Source organism: Triticum aestivum, chromosome 1D, assembly GCF_018294505.1.
Source record: "Triticum aestivum cultivar Chinese Spring chromosome 1D, IWGSC CS RefSeq v2.1, whole genome shotgun sequence".
In the NCBI taxonomy this organism is placed as follows: domain Eukaryota; kingdom Viridiplantae; phylum Streptophyta; class Magnoliopsida; order Poales; family Poaceae; genus Triticum; species Triticum aestivum.
The window spans coordinates 395058295-395077340 of record NC_057796.1 but is presented as its reverse complement, the minus strand read 5'-3'; the positions used below and the strand labels follow the sequence as shown (position 1 = coordinate 395077340).

The 19046-nt window shown below is 44.5% G+C and overlaps 1 protein-coding gene across 1 annotated transcript; it reads right to left on the bottom strand.

The window, feature by feature from the left end:
- Positions 1-8933: 8933 nt before the first annotated feature.
- LOC123182329 (UTP--glucose-1-phosphate uridylyltransferase 3, chloroplastic) lies at positions 8934-16193 on the bottom strand. The gene is made up of 17 exons (XM_044594851.1): positions 15409-16193; positions 14968-15127; positions 14676-14825; positions 14384-14545; positions 14055-14227; positions 13901-13967; positions 13587-13753; positions 13061-13219; positions 12513-12604; positions 12319-12413; positions 11716-11793; positions 10448-10543; positions 10148-10222; positions 9980-10071; positions 9733-9895; positions 9595-9655; positions 8934-9305 (listed from the first exon to the last, which is right to left on the bottom strand). Exons 1-17 carry the CDS (start codon positions 16092-16094, stop codon positions 9157-9159), a joined length of 2625 nt encoding a protein of 874 aa, XP_044450786.1. The 5' UTR covers positions 16095-16193; the 3' UTR covers positions 8934-9156.
- Between the last annotated feature and the right edge of the window lie 2853 nt (positions 16194-19046).

Below are 19046 nucleotides of genomic sequence, written 5' to 3'. Positions count from 1 at the left end.
GATGACACTCATCTTTTCTATATCTTTTGTCGTGGTCGGGCATTGAGCCGTGCTCAATTGCACACCTTGCAATACAGGCAAGAACCCCTTCTTGGACTGATCCATACTGAACTTCTTCAATATCTTGTCAAGGTATGTACTCTGCGAAAGACCAATGAGGCGTCTTGATCTATCTCTATAGATCTTGATGCCTAATATATAAGCAGCTTCTCCAAGGTCCTTCATTGAAAAACACTTATTCAAATAGGCCTTTATACTTTCCAAGAATTCTATATCATTTCCCATCAATAGTATGTCATCCACATATAATATGAGAAATGCTACAGAGCTCCCACTCACTTTCTTGTAAACACAGGCTTCTCCATAAGTCTGTGTAAACCCAAACGCTTTGATCATCTCATCAAAGCGAATGTTCCAACTCCGAGATGCTTGCACCAGCCCATAGATTGAGCGCTGGAGCTTGCATACTTTGTTAGCATTCTTAGGATCGACAAAACCTTCCGGCTGCATCATATACAACTCTTCCTTAAGGAAGCCATTAAGGAATGCCGTTTTGACGTCCATCTGCCATATCTCATAATCATAGTATGCGGCAATTGCTAACATGATTCGGACGGACTTCAGCTTCGCTACGGGTGAGAAAGTCTCATCGTAGTCAACCCCTTGAACTTGTCGATAACCCTTAGCGACAACTCGAGCTTTGTAGATGGTCACATTACCATCTGCGTCCGTCTTCTTCTTAAAGATCCATTTGTTTTCTATGGCTCGCCGGTCATCGGGCAAGTCAGTCAAAGTCCATACTTCGTTTTCATACATGGATCCTATCTCGGATTTCATGGCTTCTAGCCATTTGTCGGAATCCGGGCCCGCCATCGCTTCTTCATAGTTCGAAGGTTCACCGTTGTCTAACAACATGATTTCCAGGACAGGGTTGCCGTACCACTCTGGTGCGGAACGTGTCCTTGTGGAGCTATGAAGTTCAGTAACTTGATCTGAAGCTTCATGATCATCATCATTAACTTCCTCCCCAGTCGGTGTAGGCACCACAGGAACATTTTTCCCGTGCTGCGCTACTTTCCGGTTCGGAAGGGGTGACTATCACCTCATCAAGTTCCACTTTCCTCCCACTCAATTCTTTCGAGAGAAACTCCTTCTCCAGAAAGGACCCGTTCTTGGCAACGAAGATCTTGCCTTCGGATCTGAGGTAGAAGGTATACCCAATAGTTTCCTTAGGGTATCCTATGAAGACGCATTTTTCCGACTTGGGTTCGAGCTTTTCAGGTTGAAGTTTCTTGACATAAGCATCGCATCCCCAAACTTTTAGAAACGACAGCTTAGGTTTCTTCCCAAACCATAATTCATACGGTGTCGTCTCGACGGATTTCGACGGAGCCCTATTTAAAGTGAATGCGGCAGTCTCTAAAGCATAGCCCCAAAATGAAAGCGGTAAATCGGTAAGAGACATCATAGATCGCACCATATCCAATAGAGTGCGATTACGACTTTCGGACACACCATTTCTCTGAGGTGTTCCAGGCGGCGTGAGTTGTGAAACTATTCCACATTTTCTTAAGTGTGTACCAAATTCGTGACTTAAATATTCTCCACCACGATCTGATCGTAAGAATTTTATTTTCCTGTCACGTTGATTCTCAACTTCACTCTGAAATTCCTTGAACTTTTCAAAGGTTTCAGACTTGTGTTTCATTAGGTAGACATACCCGTATCTACTTAAATCATCAGTGAGAGTGGGAACATAACGATATCCTCCGCGAGCCTCAACACTCATTGGACCACACACATCGGTATGTATGATTTCCAATAAGTTGGTTGCTCGCTCCATTGTTCCGGAGAACGGAGTCTTGGTCATCTTACCCATGAGGGCATGGTTCGCACGTGTCAAATGATTCGTAATCAAGAGACTCCAAAAGTCCATCTGCATGGAGCTTCTTCATGCGCTTGACACCAATGTGACCAAGGCGGCAGTGCCACAAGTATGTGGGACTATCGTTATCAACTTTATATCTTTTGGTATTCACACTATGAACATGTGTAACATCACGTTCGAGATTCATCAAAAATAAATCATTGACCAGCGGGGCATGACCATAAAACATATCTCTCAAATAAATAGAACAACCATTATTCTCGGATTTAAATGAGTAGCCATCTCGAATTAAACGAGATCCAGATACAATGTTCATGCTCAAAGCTGGCACTAAATAACAATTATTAAGGTTTAAAACTAATCCCGTGGGTAGATGCAGAGGTAGCGTGCCGACGGCGATCACATCGACCTTGGAACCATTCCCGACGCGCATCGTCACCTCGTCCTTCGCCAGTCTCCGTTTATTCCGTAGTTCCTGTTTTGAGTTACAAATATGAGCAACCGCACCGGTATCAAATACCCAGGAGCTACTACGAGTATTGGTAAGGTACACATCAATTACATGTATATCACATATACCTTTGGTGTTGCCGGCCTTCTTCTTGTCCGCTAAGTATTTGGGGCAGTTCCGCTTCCAGTGACCACTTCCCTTGCAATAAAAGCACTCAGTCTCGGGCTTGGGTCCATTCTTTGACTTCTTCCCAGTAACTGGTTTACCGGGCGCGGCAACTCCCTTGCCGTCCTTCTTGAAGTTCTTCTTACCCTTGCCCTTCTTGAACTTAGTGGTTTTATTCACCATCAACACTTGATGTTCTTTTCTGATCTCCCCTTCCGCTGATTTCAGCATTGAATATACCTCAGGAATGGTCTTTTCCATCCCCTGCATATTGTAGTTCATCACAAAGCTCTTGTAGCTTGGTGGAAGCGACTGAAGGATTCTGTCAATGACCGCGTCATCCGGGAGATTGACTCCCAGCTGAGACAAGCGGTTATGCAACCCAGACATTCTGAGTATGTGCTCACTAACAGAACTGTTCTCCTCCATTTTACAGCTGAAGAACTTGTCGGAGACATCATATCTCTCGACTCGGGCATGAGCTTGAAAAACCAGTTTCAGCTCCTCGAACATCTCATATGCTCCATGTTTCTCAAAACGCTTTTGAAGACCCGGTTCTAAGCTGTAAAGCATGCCGCACTGAACGAGGGAGTAATCATCAGCACGTGATTGCCAAGCGTTCATAACGTCTTGGTTCTGTGGGATTGGTGCATCACCTAGCGGTGCTTCTAAGACATAATCTTTCTTGGCTACTATGAGGATGAGCCTCAGGTTCCGTACCCAGTCCGTATAGTTGCTGCCATCATCTTTCAGCTAGGTTTTCTCTAGGAACGCGTTGAAATTGAGGACAACGTTGGCCATTTGATCTACAAAACATAGTGTAAAGATTTTAGACTAAGTTCATGATAATTGAGTTCATCTAATCAAATTATTTAATGAACTCCCACTCAGATAGACATCCCTCTCGTCATCTAAGTGAAACATGATCCGAGTTTAACTAGGCCGTGTCCGATCATCACGTGAGACGGACTAGTCAAGATCGGTGAACATCTCCATGTTGATCGTATCTTCTATACGACTCATGCTCGACCTTTCGGTCCTCCGTGTTCCGAGGCCATGTCTGTACATGCTAGGCTCGTCAAGTCAACCTAAGTGTATTGCGTGTGTTCCGAGGCCATGTCTGTACATGCTAGGCTCGTCAACACCCATTGTATTCGAACGTTAGAATCTATCACACCCGATCATCACGTGGTGCTTCGAAACAACGAACCTTCGCAACGATGCACAGTTAGGGTGAACACTTTCTTGAAATTATTATAAGGGATCATCTTACTTACTACCGTCGTTCTAAGCAAATAAGATGCAAAAACATGATAAACATCACATGCAATCAAATAGTGACATGATATGGCCAATATCATTATGCTCCTTTGATCTCCATCTTCGGGGCACCATGATCATCTTCGTCACCGGCATGACACCATGATCTCCATCATTGTGTCTTCATGAAGTTGTCACGCCAACGGTTACTTCTACTTCTATGGCTAACGCGTTTAGCAATAAAGTAAAGTAATTTACATGGCGTTATTCAATGACACGCAGGTCATGCAAAATAATAAAGACAACTCCTATGGCTCCTGCCGGTTGTCATACTCATCGACATGCAAGTCGTGATTCCTATTACAAGAATATGATCAATCTCATACATCACATATATCATTCATCACATCTTCTGGCCATATCACATCACATAGCACTTGCTGCAAAAACAAGTTAGACGTCCTCTAATTGTTGTTGCAAGTTTTTACGTGGTTTGTAGGTTTCTAGCAAGAACGTTTTCTTACCTACGTATGACCACAACGTGATTTGCCAATTTCTATTTACCCTTCATAAGGACCCTTTTCATCGAATCCGTTCCGACTAAAGTAGGAGAGACAGACACCCGCTAGCCACCTTATGCATCTAGTGCATGTCAGTCGGTGGAACCTGTCTCACGTAAGTGTACGTGTAAGGTCGGTCCGGGCCGCTTCATCCTACAATACCGCCGAAACAAGAAAAGACTAGTAGCGGCAAGAAGAATTGGCAAACTCAACGCCCACAACTGCTTTGTGTTCTACTCGTTCATAGTAACTACGCATAGACCTGGCTCATGATGCCACTGTTGGGAATCGTAGCATAATTTTAAAATTTTCCTACGCTCACCAAGATGCATCTATGGAGTCTACTAGCAACGAGGGGAAAGGAGTGCATCTACATACCCTTGTAGATCGCGAGCGGAAGCGTTCCAATGAACGTGGATGACGGAGTCGTACTCGCCGTGATCCAAATCACCGATGACCGAGTGCCGAACGGACGGCACCTCCGCGTTCAACACACGTACGGTGCAGCGACGTCTCCTCCTTCTTGATCCAGCAAGGGGGAAGGAGAGGTTGATGGAGATCCAGCAGCACGACGGCGTGGTGGTGGATGTAGCGGGTCTCCGGCAGGGCTTCGCCGAGCTTCTGCGAGAGAGAGAGGTGTTGCAGGGGAGGAGGGAGGCGCCCAAGGCTGTAGGTTGCTGCCCTCCCTCCCCCCCTTTATATAGGCCCCTGGGGGGCGCCGGCCCTGGGAGATGGGATCTCCAAGGGGGGCGGCGGCCAAAGGGGGGAAGGGGTTGCCTTGCCCCCCAAGGCAAGGGGGAAGCTCCCCCCTAGGGTTCCCAACCCTAGGCGCATGGGGGAGGCCCAAGGGGGGCGCCCCAGCCCACTAAGGGCTGGTTCCCTTCCACTTTCAGCCCACGGGGCCCTCCGGGATAGGTGGCCCCACCCGGTGGACCCCCGGGACCCTTCCGGTGGTCCCGGTACAATACCTATAGAAAAAAGGAGTCTGTGCGCCGAGATCCGCCATAAAAGGTCCAAGCCATAGCAAGTGAGAAGCTATCCGGCTTAATTCTAACATAATTACCCTAATATAGCTGGCTCTTTGTGGTATTTGAATATTCTCCAAGAATTCTGGTGCATTTACTGTTATTGCTTCTGTAAACATAGTAGCTAAATAATCCCACCTTGTTACATAAGGTAAGTATTGTATAATAGTTCGGTTTTCCGCGATTTTTTCCATTCCTCTGTGTAAATAGCCTAATATGGGTTCACAATCAATAACATCCTCCAACCCCCGAAACTTTCCCGGTGGCCGAAACTTGACTTCCTATATATAATTCTTCACCTCCGGACCATTCCGGAACCTCTCGTGACGTCCGGGATCTCATCCGGGACTCCGAACAACTTTTGGGTTTCCGCATACACATATCTCTACAACCCTAGCGTCACCGAACCTTAAGTGTGTAGACCCTACGGGTTCGGGAAACATGCAGACATGACCGAGACGCCTCTCCGGTCAATAACCAACAGCGGGATCTGGATACCCATGTTGGCTTCCACATGTTCCACGATGATCTCATCGGATGAACCACGGTGTCGAGGATTCAATCAATCCCGTATGCAATTCCCTTTGTTAATCGGTATGTTACTTGCCCGAGATTCGATCGTCGGTATCCCAATACCTTGTTCAATCTCGTTACCGGCAAGTCTCTTTACTCGTACCGCAATGCATGATCCCGTGACTAACGCCTTAGTCACATTGAGCTCATTATGATGATGCATTACCGAGTGGGCCCAGAGATACCTCTCCGTCACACGGAGTGACAAATCCCAGTCTCGATCCGTGCCAACCCAACAGACACTTTCGGAGATACCCGTAGTGCACCTTTATAGTCACCCAGTTACGTTGTGACGTTTGGCACACCCAAAGCACTCCTACGGTATCCGGGAGTTGCACGATCTCATGGTCTAAGGAAAAGATACTTGACATTGGAAAAGCTCTAGCAAACGAAACTACACGATCTTTTATGCTATGCTTAGGATTGGGTCCTATCCATCACATCATTCTCCTAATGATGTGATCCCGTTATCAATGACATCCAATGTCCATAGTCAGGAAACCATGACTATCTGTTGATCAACGAGCTAGTCAACTAGAGGCTTACCAGGGACACATTGTGGTCTATGTATTCACACATGTATTACGATTTCCGGACAATACAATTATAGCATGAATAATAGACAATTATCATGAACAAAGAAATATAATAATAACCATTTATTATTGCCTCTAGGGCATATTTCCAACATAGATTGCTATTGGTCTTGATTACCGTGTGATGAGAGAGAAGTATTTTTTCTACTTTAAATTGCATTGAAAAGATAGAAGTACACTTTTTTGTAGACAAATTTTGAAACCGAACATACACTCTTCACCGGACGGAGGGAGTATATCATAATAATAGGTGATATAAATGTCATAGCTTTATCGAATAAGATAGAAGAGCGTAGATTTGTTCTTTCCTTTTGACACTAGGAGTAGGTAGCACTATGACAGAAAACTTGCACAATCTCTATGATAATTAGAAGATAATCAGCTGTTTATGAAAAAAAGGATAAATTAGTGACATGGATAAATAGGTCGATGACATGGAAGTTTTTTCCGCAAAAAAAGTTAATTATAATAAGATGATAGAAATGTGGCGGTGTCAGGAATCCAACCATGTGTGGTTAATTAGACATTGTGTAATGAGATGTATGCCTTTACAATATTTATTTTGCATGATGTTTGCTTGTGATCACAGGAAAGGGGAGAGACAAAGACCTTCCCCCCTCCCTCACTCGCGTCGTCCTCCCGAGGGCGACTCGGGGGTGACCTAGGGTTCCGCCGCGCCACCCCCCTCCTCCTCCCCTTCTTGTCACCGTCGGAGGCAGTCGCCGAGATCCCCGTGCGGCTACCAGTGAGGGTGGCGGCGAGGCTTTCAGTCGCTTCTTTTTAGTGATGAGGGCCCAAGATTTGAGGCGGTGGCCTCGAGAGGTGAGGGCGGCGCTCCTCCGGCGGTGGGTTTGGTGGCGTCGTCGGTGTAGTCGGCAGGATACCTTGGTCACGTGGGCGGGGAGGCCTCAATAATGGTGTTCCAGTTAAGGGGGCTCTCATCATGTCTACTCCCGCCCAAGATAGAGGCAACAGATAATTCTTTCCATTGCACAATATTGTAAAGACGTGAATATTGTAAAGCTAGGGGAGTTTCCCCCAAACCAAGGGGAGCAACTAGTTAGCGAGCGGTCTTTGGGAGGCTCGCAACGATCACTTGTGGACGGGCTGAGAGCCGCCAAGTGACGCGCTCTCAGCCGCCACCACGTGTCGCGCTCTGGGCGCTTCCTCCGGATTTTGTTTTTCTTTTCCGCATGCGTTTTCGGCTTTTTAAAATATTTTTTGTTTTTTAACTTTTTGGTTTTCCACCTGTCTTTCTTAGCTTTTGGACCCAAAAAAGTTGAAAAAAATCGCAAAAATATGCTTTTTTTTCCTTTTGCGAGAGGCACAGCCATGCCTCCCGAAAACGGGAAAAAACGTGTTTTCTGTTTTTTTTCTTTCCGCGAGAGGCATGGTTCTGTTTTCGCGAGAGGCACGGCCCGGAAACGCAAAAGAAACGCATTTTTTGTTTTTTTTCTTCCGCGAGAGGCAAGTTTGTGCTTTCGCGAGAGACACGGCCGTGCCTCTCGGAAAAGAAAAAAAACGTGTTTTCTGTTTTTTTTCCTTCCGCGAGAGGCACGGCCGTGTCTCGGAAATAAAAAAACGCGTTTTCTGTTTTTTTTTCTTCCGTGAGAGGCACGATTTTGCTTCCGCGAGAGGCACGGTTGTGCTTTTGCGAGAGACAAGGCCTCTCGAAAAAGGAAAAAAAATTGTTTTTTGTTTTTTTCTTCCGCGAGAGGCACGCTTGTGCCTTTCACGAGAGGCATGGTCATGCCTCTTTCGAAAAGGAAAAAAATTGTCCTTCCAATTTGGTTTTTTCGTCAAAAAAAAGTTTGTTAAAACCTATCAACATGAGATCTAGTTTTGAAGATCTCGACGCGAAAAATCCAACAGTGAAAACGGTTCAAGATTTGAACGCACGATTTAAGAGATAAAGCGTTTTGAACATGCGGATCAACGAAAAAAGGAAAAACTCACATGTTGCGACAAGTAACGCACATGCAACACGCCACTTGTCAAGTAATTTCCGCCAGACTTTATCCTCGGTTAGCAACTTGTACAACCGTTTGCTGAGCAAGTATTTTTTTTTTATCTCAAGGTCTTCTACGCCAAGGCCCCCTTATAATATAGCAATGAAAATGTAAATTGGGACTGTTTACACGATGAGTAATTGATTCCTTTGGGCCTCCTTGAGCTAAACACCAGAAATGGTAGGTCTTCATTAACTTTGCATAGGTGAAAAGAACAGCAGTTGGCTGTGTTGATATGGTGTGGTCCTCGAAAATCAAAATACGGCACACCCTGGATATCGTCAGATACGAATAAGAGTTTGCAAACAACGCAAGATATCAGGTCCATGTGAGCGCATCATTGTGATGCAGGCTGAAGCCCATGATGCAAATGGACCTCCAATGCTTAGCAGCTTAGACGATGATGGACGCCAAATAGAAACAAATTCCTTTGAGAACCTTGGGAGAACGCGTATTCTCCTCAACACTGAGAAATATCTTTGTATGTACATCACTTATAGAAAGTGAGGGAATATGCCGAATAGCAGGCTGATATGCAGTCCACTGTACAACAGTCTATGTACAAGCTGGATTTCATCTAATCAAACTACTAGTCAAACGTGCTCTCGGTATAATTTACCTAGCTGGAATCAATGAATCAAGAATCTACAGTTGGTACCATCTCCACATAGGTCCACCATATTCAACTTCACATGCGCACCATCTAGCGTATACTCCCAGTACCACGTTCCGCTGTCCATCATTTCCTTGCTTATAGGATCTAACTTAACAGTAAAACCTGATGGACAAAGAGAATTCATTGAGAAATATCAGATGCATGATACAAGCTACAACGGGAACAAAAGATACAGTAATGATATACTCCCTCCGTTCCAAATTACTCGTCGTGGTTTTAGTTTAAATTTGAACTAAAACCACGACGAGTAATTTGGAACGGAGGGAGTAGTTTTGGTTTTTTAGTACACTAGTTTGATGCATTATTATGAACCTAAAGGGGGATAGGCGAGGAAGTGCTCCGCACACAATCTTTTCTGAACCAGAAAGTAGGGTACATGTAACTAACAAACCTGCTTCGTCCTGAATGATGCACATTCTATGACCATCGGGTACTTCAAACATATGGTTACCCTGGTAGAACAAGGAAATCAGACGAAGAAAAGAAAAGGGAGGGAAATGAAATTCACACTGTTTCTTAATAACTGCACCTTCAAGACGACATCTTTCGCCTCAAATTCTGCATTTCCATGAAGAATAATCTTTAGAGATTCTGATCTTTCAACATGGTGCTGCCAATAGACATTACTGGGAGAATCCCAGCTGATCCCTTCGTTCACAATTTTAACATTTTGCAGCTTGCATCTCCCATACCTTTCAACAAACATGGAATTCAGAGTTTCATCCATATATGATAGATGCGTGCTTCAGAAAGCATGTGCTTAGAATAGACAATACCTGGCTCCGTAGTGTAGTACTTGTTCACCATCAGTGTTCCTCTTTGTTGAACCCATAATGTTATCAGCTAGAATAATAAGGCTCCCATCCAGCTATAATTTCAATCAATAAATTCAGTTTGGCATATGATGGGGGAAATACATGCTAATCATTTGTTTTGATGGTTACCTCAACATCTTGCCATAGAAATTCTGCCACCTCTATTTGCAATTCTGAACCTTTAGAGATGGAGCCACCTATGAACTGCATGTGTGGAAAACTGGAAATTGAAGTAACCATGGCCGCCAAAAGTAACTAAATACATAACTAGAAAAATGATGTATATAGAGCAGAGTTTAGACTGTAAGCACTGAAACCTTTACAGTTTTCAACTGTGCTTCGCCAGTGGAAGCTCAAATATATATCATGTGAAGAGATGAAAAGGCCATGGCTATCATGTTTTACCCATTTAATTTAGAAGTAGCATACCTTTTGCTTTACGATATCCCAAAATGGTCCTAAAGCAGGATGAAGAAATATGATGAATGGTAGTCCGGAATGCAAGTACTCATTATTGTCTTTCACCTGAATTGATAAGAGAGAAAAAATACTTCAAGACATGATAAAAGCTGGTACCAAACGTGTGACTCACTATTATCTTTAACCAGAAAACTGAAGAATAATTCAAAAGATTATGAGATCTGATAGTAGATACTCCCTCCATAACCTAATATAAGACGTTTTTTGACATTACAACTGTGTCAAAAAAACATCTTATATTAAGTTACAAAGGGAGTAGTAAATTAATTAGATAACAAATACCCCCTCTGTAATATTTTCATGTATTTAACTTTCAACAAGACACCTCATGAGGTCTAGAATATTCTATTTTCCCCTGGAAGCAGAGAAACTCAGAACAACACGTATGAAATAGCGTACAGGAAAATGTATGCCGTAGAAAATCACCGTGTCCTTTTTATTTCCAGAGAATAGATGCTCTGGAAATTTTACTAGTAACTTGCATTGTTGTCTATTAACGAATCATATAAATAACATTTCATTGTGATGAGGAAATGGTCCTAGAATTCCGTTTTTCTTTTTAACTACATGGCTAATTTTGCCTTTCACTGGTCTATCTTGCAGAAGTAGTAAATCAGATGACCATATGTAAATGCATTTCGGACTGTTCTTCTGAATGCAATATTATTCCAGATGAATAAGATTAACATGGCTTAGCACATGCTAAGGATATGATTGGACAAGGTTTACGAGTCGAGGAGTCGACGAGTCGTTCCGAGGTTGAGACTCAGAGACTAATCGTGACTAATCGACACTAGTCGACACTGAAGTTGCGACTCATAGACTAGTCGACACTGAGGTGTAGTCGGCCCTGGAGTTGAGACTCATAGACTAGTCTATAGACTAGTCTTGACTAGTCCTTCGACTCATAATCCATGTGATTGGACGTGTTTTAAGTCAATACATAATATTCGAAATATACCGGTTCGCTAGATAATATTCTTTTAAAGATGAAGAGGGGATTGAAGTTTCAAAATACCAGCAAAAATACTACTGGCGGACAGAAGCATAACCAGAAGTCCAGCACTAACAAACCACAGCTCAATTTTTGTAACTATAACCAAAGCTAATGCCAATCCGCCTGCCTTACTAAGGCAAGAAAATACCACATGGGATGCCTTTCACGTTAATTATATGTGAAAATAATACCACAAAACAGAGCACAGAAGTAGAGTTACCTCTGGAACCTCTATGCTGCAGCTAGAAAGGAGATCATGAGCATTGCGCATAATGTCGAGGAGTGAACCCTCTGGAGTCTGTAGACAAGTAAAGTGTATATTGTAAATCCATGTCAAAAAACATAGCAGTGCCAGAAGCATCTTACATGCTATTAATTATATTGGAAAATAAAAATCTCGTGGCATAGTGATACTACGATCTCGATCTGATACTACGAACCAAAAAATGATACTACCTGGTATCCTGATGCTGAAAACCTTACTAAGCGCTGGCCTACTAAACATAAAGTTCAGTAACACTAACGTGATAACTGATAGCAGTCAATTTTTTTACTTTCACAATCAGTATAAAATTAAGTGTGGATCTTCAGTCTGTCAAAGAAATAGTTTCAGACACCCAGGCAAATATTTAATATAGACTAACACAAAAATGTGAAAATAATAACATATCATATATATGAATACATGAGAGTTGCAAAGTGGTAACCTCAATTAAAAACCTTTAGATTTTCGAAGGTACGCCAAGTTAGATAAAAGTTTAGAATTTCACAATTTGCATGCAGCAACATGAGAATCCATTGGATTATGTAGCGTGATATTAACCTGGTGCAATGATCTGTCTTCTGATTTCAGCTTCCTTTTAGCTGATGAAGTAACCTTTTTCCTTTCATTGTACACAATGAACGTGTCGAGCTCACCTGTTAAATATGAAATTGCTAAAACCCGAGACGCAAAAAGACAGGTAGTTGGATACAGACATGAATGGATGGGAAGCAAATATGAAACTACTTACATACTTTCTATTCCTTTGCTGCACCTGTAGCTATATGTGTTCATAAAATTATCTGCTATGTTTTGCATTGTGCATTCTAGCCTGCCACCCGCAGCGCTGCCATAGCAGAAATAAGTTAGTGAATCATAATAAATCAGTTAATTTTAACAGGTATATATTTCGATTTCCCCCCAGTCCCCACTGCAGTTATGTATTTGTATGTACTCAAAGGGCCAAAATTAACTTTTTTGCGTGTGTAGGGGCCTTTTGCATTTTTCTGTGAATTAACTGACACTACCTTAGCTGCAGTCACAGAATTATTTTCCCCCTTACTGCACCAGCTACCAAGCAATATGCAATGAGTTTATGCTGACATATCGAGGCAAGCCTTCATTACATAAATGATATAGCAAGCATATTAAGAAGTAGCCACCCACCCACAGAAATCTTTGTGTGATTAATAATATGTTTGGTCTTATAAGCCCAAGTGATAAGATTACAAGTGTAGAGGACTCAACACTAGGAATACAGAATGGCCAGAAGTCAGTAGGGCATTTACTGGAAAGCAAGTACCTACACTCAAAGCCCAGATGATCCACATATGATACTGCCTTCTTCAAATTTAGCACGATTCCTGGTAGGCAGCTAGCATTTTTGCGTGATCCAACTTCCTGCGCTGCTTGCAGGTCAACATATAGAATGTTTGTATTTGCTGGATAGCTAGCCTGCAAACTAAATTAACAAAAGCTGAGATGATTTGAGGAAGATAGATACTGATGCACACAAAAAGACTGAATCTTAGTGGTAGGAAACATCACTGCATCCAACCAAACCGGAAAAACTGAGAAACACATCCTTTGCAAAAAAATGAAGCTGAGAAAGAGGGTGTTTGAAGCTACATCATATGCAGCCGGATCAACATGACCATGGTACTAACAAATGATTGCCATCTTGCAACAGTAACTTGATGTAAATCTATATACAAGAATGCAAAGATGTGCATTTATACTTTTCAGAATTCAAGGTAACATAACCTATGCAATTGGGGCCCTCGTCGTATTTAAACGGGGTGCGCACTTTGGGATAATATGTGCATTACCTGCCATTCGTTGCTGTAGGTTCTGATATGCCGTATTTTTCAAATTCAGTGTACTCAATGCAAGTGATACCATATTCCCAGAGCCCATCAAGGTTTTGTTTTTCAATAAGAACATTCACCCCTTCCGTAGCACCTGGTCTTCGCTCACAAGATGCAAAACCTAATTTCTGAGGTATGATATGCTATATGTCAGCATATGTAGAGATTAAAAAAATCCATAATACAATCCGGAGGTGCAAAATAGATAGCATAGTCGAGGTTAATATTAGTAACTAATGTGAGCTACTCAGAAGAGAAATCCCCATTTTTCTTACCTTATTGTGACGCAGGCCTATTCCAGCCAATGCCATCAGCGTCAAATCAGTTGCAGCAACAACATTGCTGAAAATAGCAAAAGAGGTTGACAGTTATTCCCCCTTCCAAATAATTCTTTACACAACAGAGAAAAACAGATGCTGTTCAGATAACCTGACTTGACGAACAGTTGCACCTTTTCTGCCATGACGATAAAGCCATTCAAATACACCTCGATCGCAAGCAAGCTTCCAAATAGCGCCATGACCACCGGGTTTACCCACAGGGAGAAGTGACTCGCTGATTAACCATTTGCCATCTTCAGCATTTACTACAGGCACCAAAGGCTAGAAAAGCCATGATGCAATTTAGTTAGAACTCGATGATCTAAAAATTTAGTTAGAACTCTACAGAAGTTCTGGGCAGAGTGTGTAACTGAGGATTGTACTAAATAGAAATGCACACAAATGAATAGATAATGCCAGAAGTCTCCAATTATATACCTGTTCAAACAAGCGGAAGTTCTCACGGCCTCTACCAAACCATTCAAGTCTTTCACAGATGGCAACTATATGTTCATGGTTATTCTTCACAGAGCTTGTCATGACCGCCACAGGGGTTATACATTGTTTCCCAAAGATCTTAAAATGGAGAAACTCTCTAGCCTGTCATATAGTTCAGTACATACAAGATATTATGGTAGTGTCCATGGCACTTAATTGCATTATTTTTAGCAATTCCTTGGTAAAAAAAAATTGTACCGAAAGAAGAGTTTCATATACGGAACACAGGTACCTGCAGATCACGCATCAGTCCTTCCAATAGAGATCTTCCACAGTAAGGAAGCAATGCGGCAGGAAGGGATTCACCGGTATCTGAGTCCATTAAACCAAGACGGTCACCGGCACCACCAATTGGATAAATTTCACCAAGTTCTGGCAAACCCTAGAAATGATCATATTTCAGTTCGTAGCCTTGAGCGGATAAATATAGTTGGCATAAATCTTAGGTAAGGGGGAACCACGTTATTAAAAAAACAATGTCAATGTTTGCCATAAATCTTAATTAATGTGGCATACGTAATAACCTCGATTCCCCACAGGGCAGCTTGAGATGCATATTCTGTATCCTCCAATAGATTAAGTCCGGTGGGAACATGGAAGTCGACAAACTTGTCTTTGCTATGCCGGTGCTTGCTGTCCTTGGACTTGGAGACCGAGAGCAGCTCCAACGCCATAATTTGGTAGCTGGAGCAAAGCAATATCAGTAATGTTATTGAAATGTGAAGATCAAAGCTAGATGGAATGGTTCAAATGGAAGTTTTAACTACTAAGAGCAGAGCAGAGTATATGACAAACAAGTTATGGCAAATAGGCGATCAGCTTACTTGCCAGTCGGCAGTTAATAGTAGTAGCTTCAAGTTTAAGCGAGGGCCACGTTTGGCAGCACTTGCATGCAGCTTGGCCGGCCGTGTACCGAGTCTCCAACTCTCTAGGCTCTAGCGGTGCAGACAAAGAGGCTCACTCACCCGATGATGCCTCCAACGCAGTCGTAGAACTCCTCGATGTCTCCGAGAAACTTGAGCAGCCGTCCGAGCAGCAGCTCCGTCTCCCCGCTCCCAGCCTCGTCGTCCGCCGCTCCCTCCTCGCTCCACCTCCCGACCAGATCGGCCAGGCTGTACAGCGCCTCCCTCAGCGCGCTCCCGCCACCGCCCCCATTGCGGTGGCGCTCGTGGCCGCCGGCGCCGGCCCAGCCGAGCTCCGCGCCGAGCACGTGGTCCTGGCCGGCCGCGACGAGGCATTTGAGCAGGTACGCCTCCCGGGGCCGGAGGCCGCCCAGGACCCCGCGGCTGGACGCGTCGCCGAAGAAGGCCGCGACGCGGGGCTCGGCGTCGAGCGCGCGGAGCTTGTCGCCGAGGGTGCGCGCCGCGCGGAGGCGCGCGCGGGCCGCGGAGAGCCGCGCGACCTCCGCGGCGAGCGCCTGGTCGTGTGGCCGCGGCTGCTGCTCGGCAGCGGAGGGGCCGGGCCCGGGACCGTGCTCGAGCGAGGCGGTGGAGACGCGCTGCTGCGAGGGCGGGGACGGGGACGGGGAGGGGAGCGCGGAGAGGACGCGGCTGCGCGCGCCGCGACGTCGAGGCGGGCGGAGAGGCGGGAGCTGGCGCGGCGAGAGGAGGCGGAGGTGGGGAGGGAGCGCCGGGCGGGAGGGGGAGGCCATGGGTGCAGTGGAAGGTGGTGGTGGTGGCGCGGAGAGGCGGGAGAGAGCGAGAGGGGGGATAAGAGGAGCTTGGTGAGAGCGAAACGGGAGGGGGATATGCTCCCGGGCGATACGGTGCCATCTCGCTCGCGCGGCCGACCTGCTCGCGGAGCCGAGACACGACGCGGACGGGGAGGTAGCGGACCACGGGGCTGTGGGTATATTCGCTCCGCGCGTCGGCCGTGTCTACACATTTGGAAACGGGAATGCGATGTTCGGAAGAGCCCGTGGGCTGAGCCTTGGATTTCGAACAGATGGGCTTGGCCTGTTTCTTTTTTCTAAGGAATACTTATTTTTTATGCCCCGTTTCTCAAAATAATAATATTATTTGTATGCCCCTTTTGGATCCCATAGTTTCGAGAAAACCTCAGTTCCGCATGAACGCATTTGCTCCTCTTATGCTTTTGTCCTTTGACCGTCATCAACACTTGTGTTTGTGCGAGATGCGGAAACGTCTTACCCTTGTTGGAGGAGACGGCTGCATGTTTATAGGCAGGGGCGCAATAACCCTTGTGCGCATACAATGAGAGGTTGAGATCTTACAGGAGATTACAATCTTGGAGAAGAAGAGATAGAGATAGTTACAATGGATAGATATGAAAGCTAACTACCTAGTCTATCTCCTAAGCCGGCCACATATCTCCTGGAATAAACGTGACAGGTGCAATGACTTGTTTAACACCCTCCCTTAATCACAACTTCATTAAGTTGAGATTATGTTTGAAGTCTTCAAAGCTTTTTGTAGGCAAAGGTTTTGTGAATCCATCTGCAATTTGATCTCTGGAGTGCACAAAACGAATGTCAAGTTGCTTCTTAGCAACTCTTTTCTTTTACAAAGTGAAAGTCTATCTCAATATGCTTGGTTCTGGCATGAAAAACAGGATTAGCATAAAGGTACGTGGCACCAAGGTTATCACACCACAAACATGGAGCTTGAGTACTTCTGACACCAAGTTCCTTTAATATGGACTGCACCCATATAATCTCAGCTGTAGCATTAGCTAGTGCTTTGTATTCTGCTTCTATACTGGACCTGGAAACAGTAGCTTGTTTTCTTGCACACCACGAAATCAAGTTAGGGCCAAGGAATACTGCAAAGCCACCAGTTGAGCGTCTATCATCTAGACATCCTGCCCAATCAGAATCTGAGAAAACACTAATAAGTGTTGATGGTGACTTACTAAAGCTGAGACCAACATTGAGAGTATTCTTGACATATCTGACTATACGTTTAGCAGCAGTCCAGTGAACTGTAGTGGGTGCATGAAGAAACTGGCAAACTTTGTTAACAGCAAAAGATTATCAGGTCTAGTGAGTGTTAGGTATTGGAGTGCTCCTACTAGACTTCTATACTTTTGTGCTGTCTTCTTGGTTTAAAGGTTGTCCCTCTGTAAGAGACAATTTTTCTGAACTTGATAATGGAGTAGGTGAGGGTTTACAACCTTGCAAGCTAGCCTTTTTAACCAGATCTGTTGCATACTTTTCTTGAGAGAGATGAAGTCCATCATCATGTTTCTTCACCTCAATTCCTAGAAAATAGTGCAAGTTCCCAAGGTCCTTGAATGCAAATTCTGATCCAAGATCCTTCAGAAGTCCTGTGATGGCCTCATCAGAAGAACTTGTGACAATAATGTCATCAACATATATAAGAACAAATATATGTGTATTGCATTTGTTGTAAATGAACAATGAGGTGTCAGACTTAGAAGGAACAAAGCCAAGAGTTTGCATTTTGTGACTGAGACGGGAGTACCACGCCCTCGGAGCTTGGTTCAGTCCATATAATGACTTGTCAAGCTTGCACACATGAGAAGGTGCATTCTTGTTCAGAAACCCAGGAGGTTGCTTCATGTACACTTCCTCTTCCAGAACACCATGGAGAAACGCGTTCTGTACTTCTAGCTGTCTGAGACTCCAGCCCCTGGAAACAGCAATAGACAAAACTAGGCGGATGGTGGCAGCTTTTACAACGGGACTAAAGGTGTCCTCATAGTCTATTCCATAACGTTGCTTAAAACCTTTTGCAACAAGTCTTGCCTTATAGCGATCAATAGTTCCACCAGATTTTCTTTTAATTCTGAATACCCACTTGCAATCAATGAGTTTTTTACCTTGCTGTGGGGGAACCAGATGCCAAGTTTTATTTTTCTGCAGTGCCATGTACTCTTCATCCACGGCCTTTTTCCATCTTTCATCACCAAGTGCCTCTTCAAGCGTGTGTGGTTCACCGGGTTCACCTGTAGAACAAATCATCCCATAATTTGTTACATGCTTGTAATTAACAGGTTGAATTACCCCTTTTTGTAGTCGTGTACGATGTTGGGACGATGCTGCCGAAGCTTGCGCCATAGTGGATCCCGTGGCATGTACAGAATCTGCTGTTGCAGCTGATGTAAGGGCATATTTATCCCTAAGGTGTTTTGGTGATTGATGACAATGCTTTTGCGGACTAATCGTGTGCCTTGAGTATTTCAGACGTTTCATCACTAGGCACAAGACGGTTTTTGTTCCCCTCGAAGACTATTGAAGGCGGCGTTTGTCTACGTTTCTTTTCGGTGGATTTGAGTCGTAGGAAAGCCGTACTATTAAGAGGGGGTCCGCATTGGTTTGGCTAGGGTGGAATCAACACGTACACATCCCTTTCTGTACCCACTGAGCTTTTCCGTTTCGTTGAAGGCCCCCTTGCTGCCTTCTCCCTGAGGTCTGGTCCAAGCGGTAGTACTGTGAACCCCAGCGGTAGTAACGCTTGAGAGCTACAAGCGGCAGTACCGCTCCTCGGCGGTAGTACCGCTGGGAGCCCTCAGCCGTAGTACCGTTGCGGCTCCGTGCTCCTTCCGCCTCAACTCGAGGGTTCTCCTTTTGTGTCGGGTTTTGCGGCACTAGCTGCAGCAGTAGGGGCGGTAGTACCGCTCA

Excerpts from the sequence above, each read along its gene's own strand:
- LOC123182329 (XM_044594851.1), bottom strand. The coding sequence starts at position 16,094 with ATGGCCTCCCCCTCCCGCCCGGCGCTCCCTCCCCACCTCCGCCTCCTC. Across the intron at positions 14,228-14,383 it reads ACTTCCGCTTGTTTGAACAG|CCTTTGGTGCCTGTAGTAAA; the intron begins GTATATAATTGG and ends TGGCTTTTCTAG. Across the intron at positions 13,754-13,900 it reads TAGGCCTGCGTCACAATAAG|AAATTAGGTTTTGCATCTTG; the intron begins GTAAGAAAAATG and ends ATCATACCTCAG.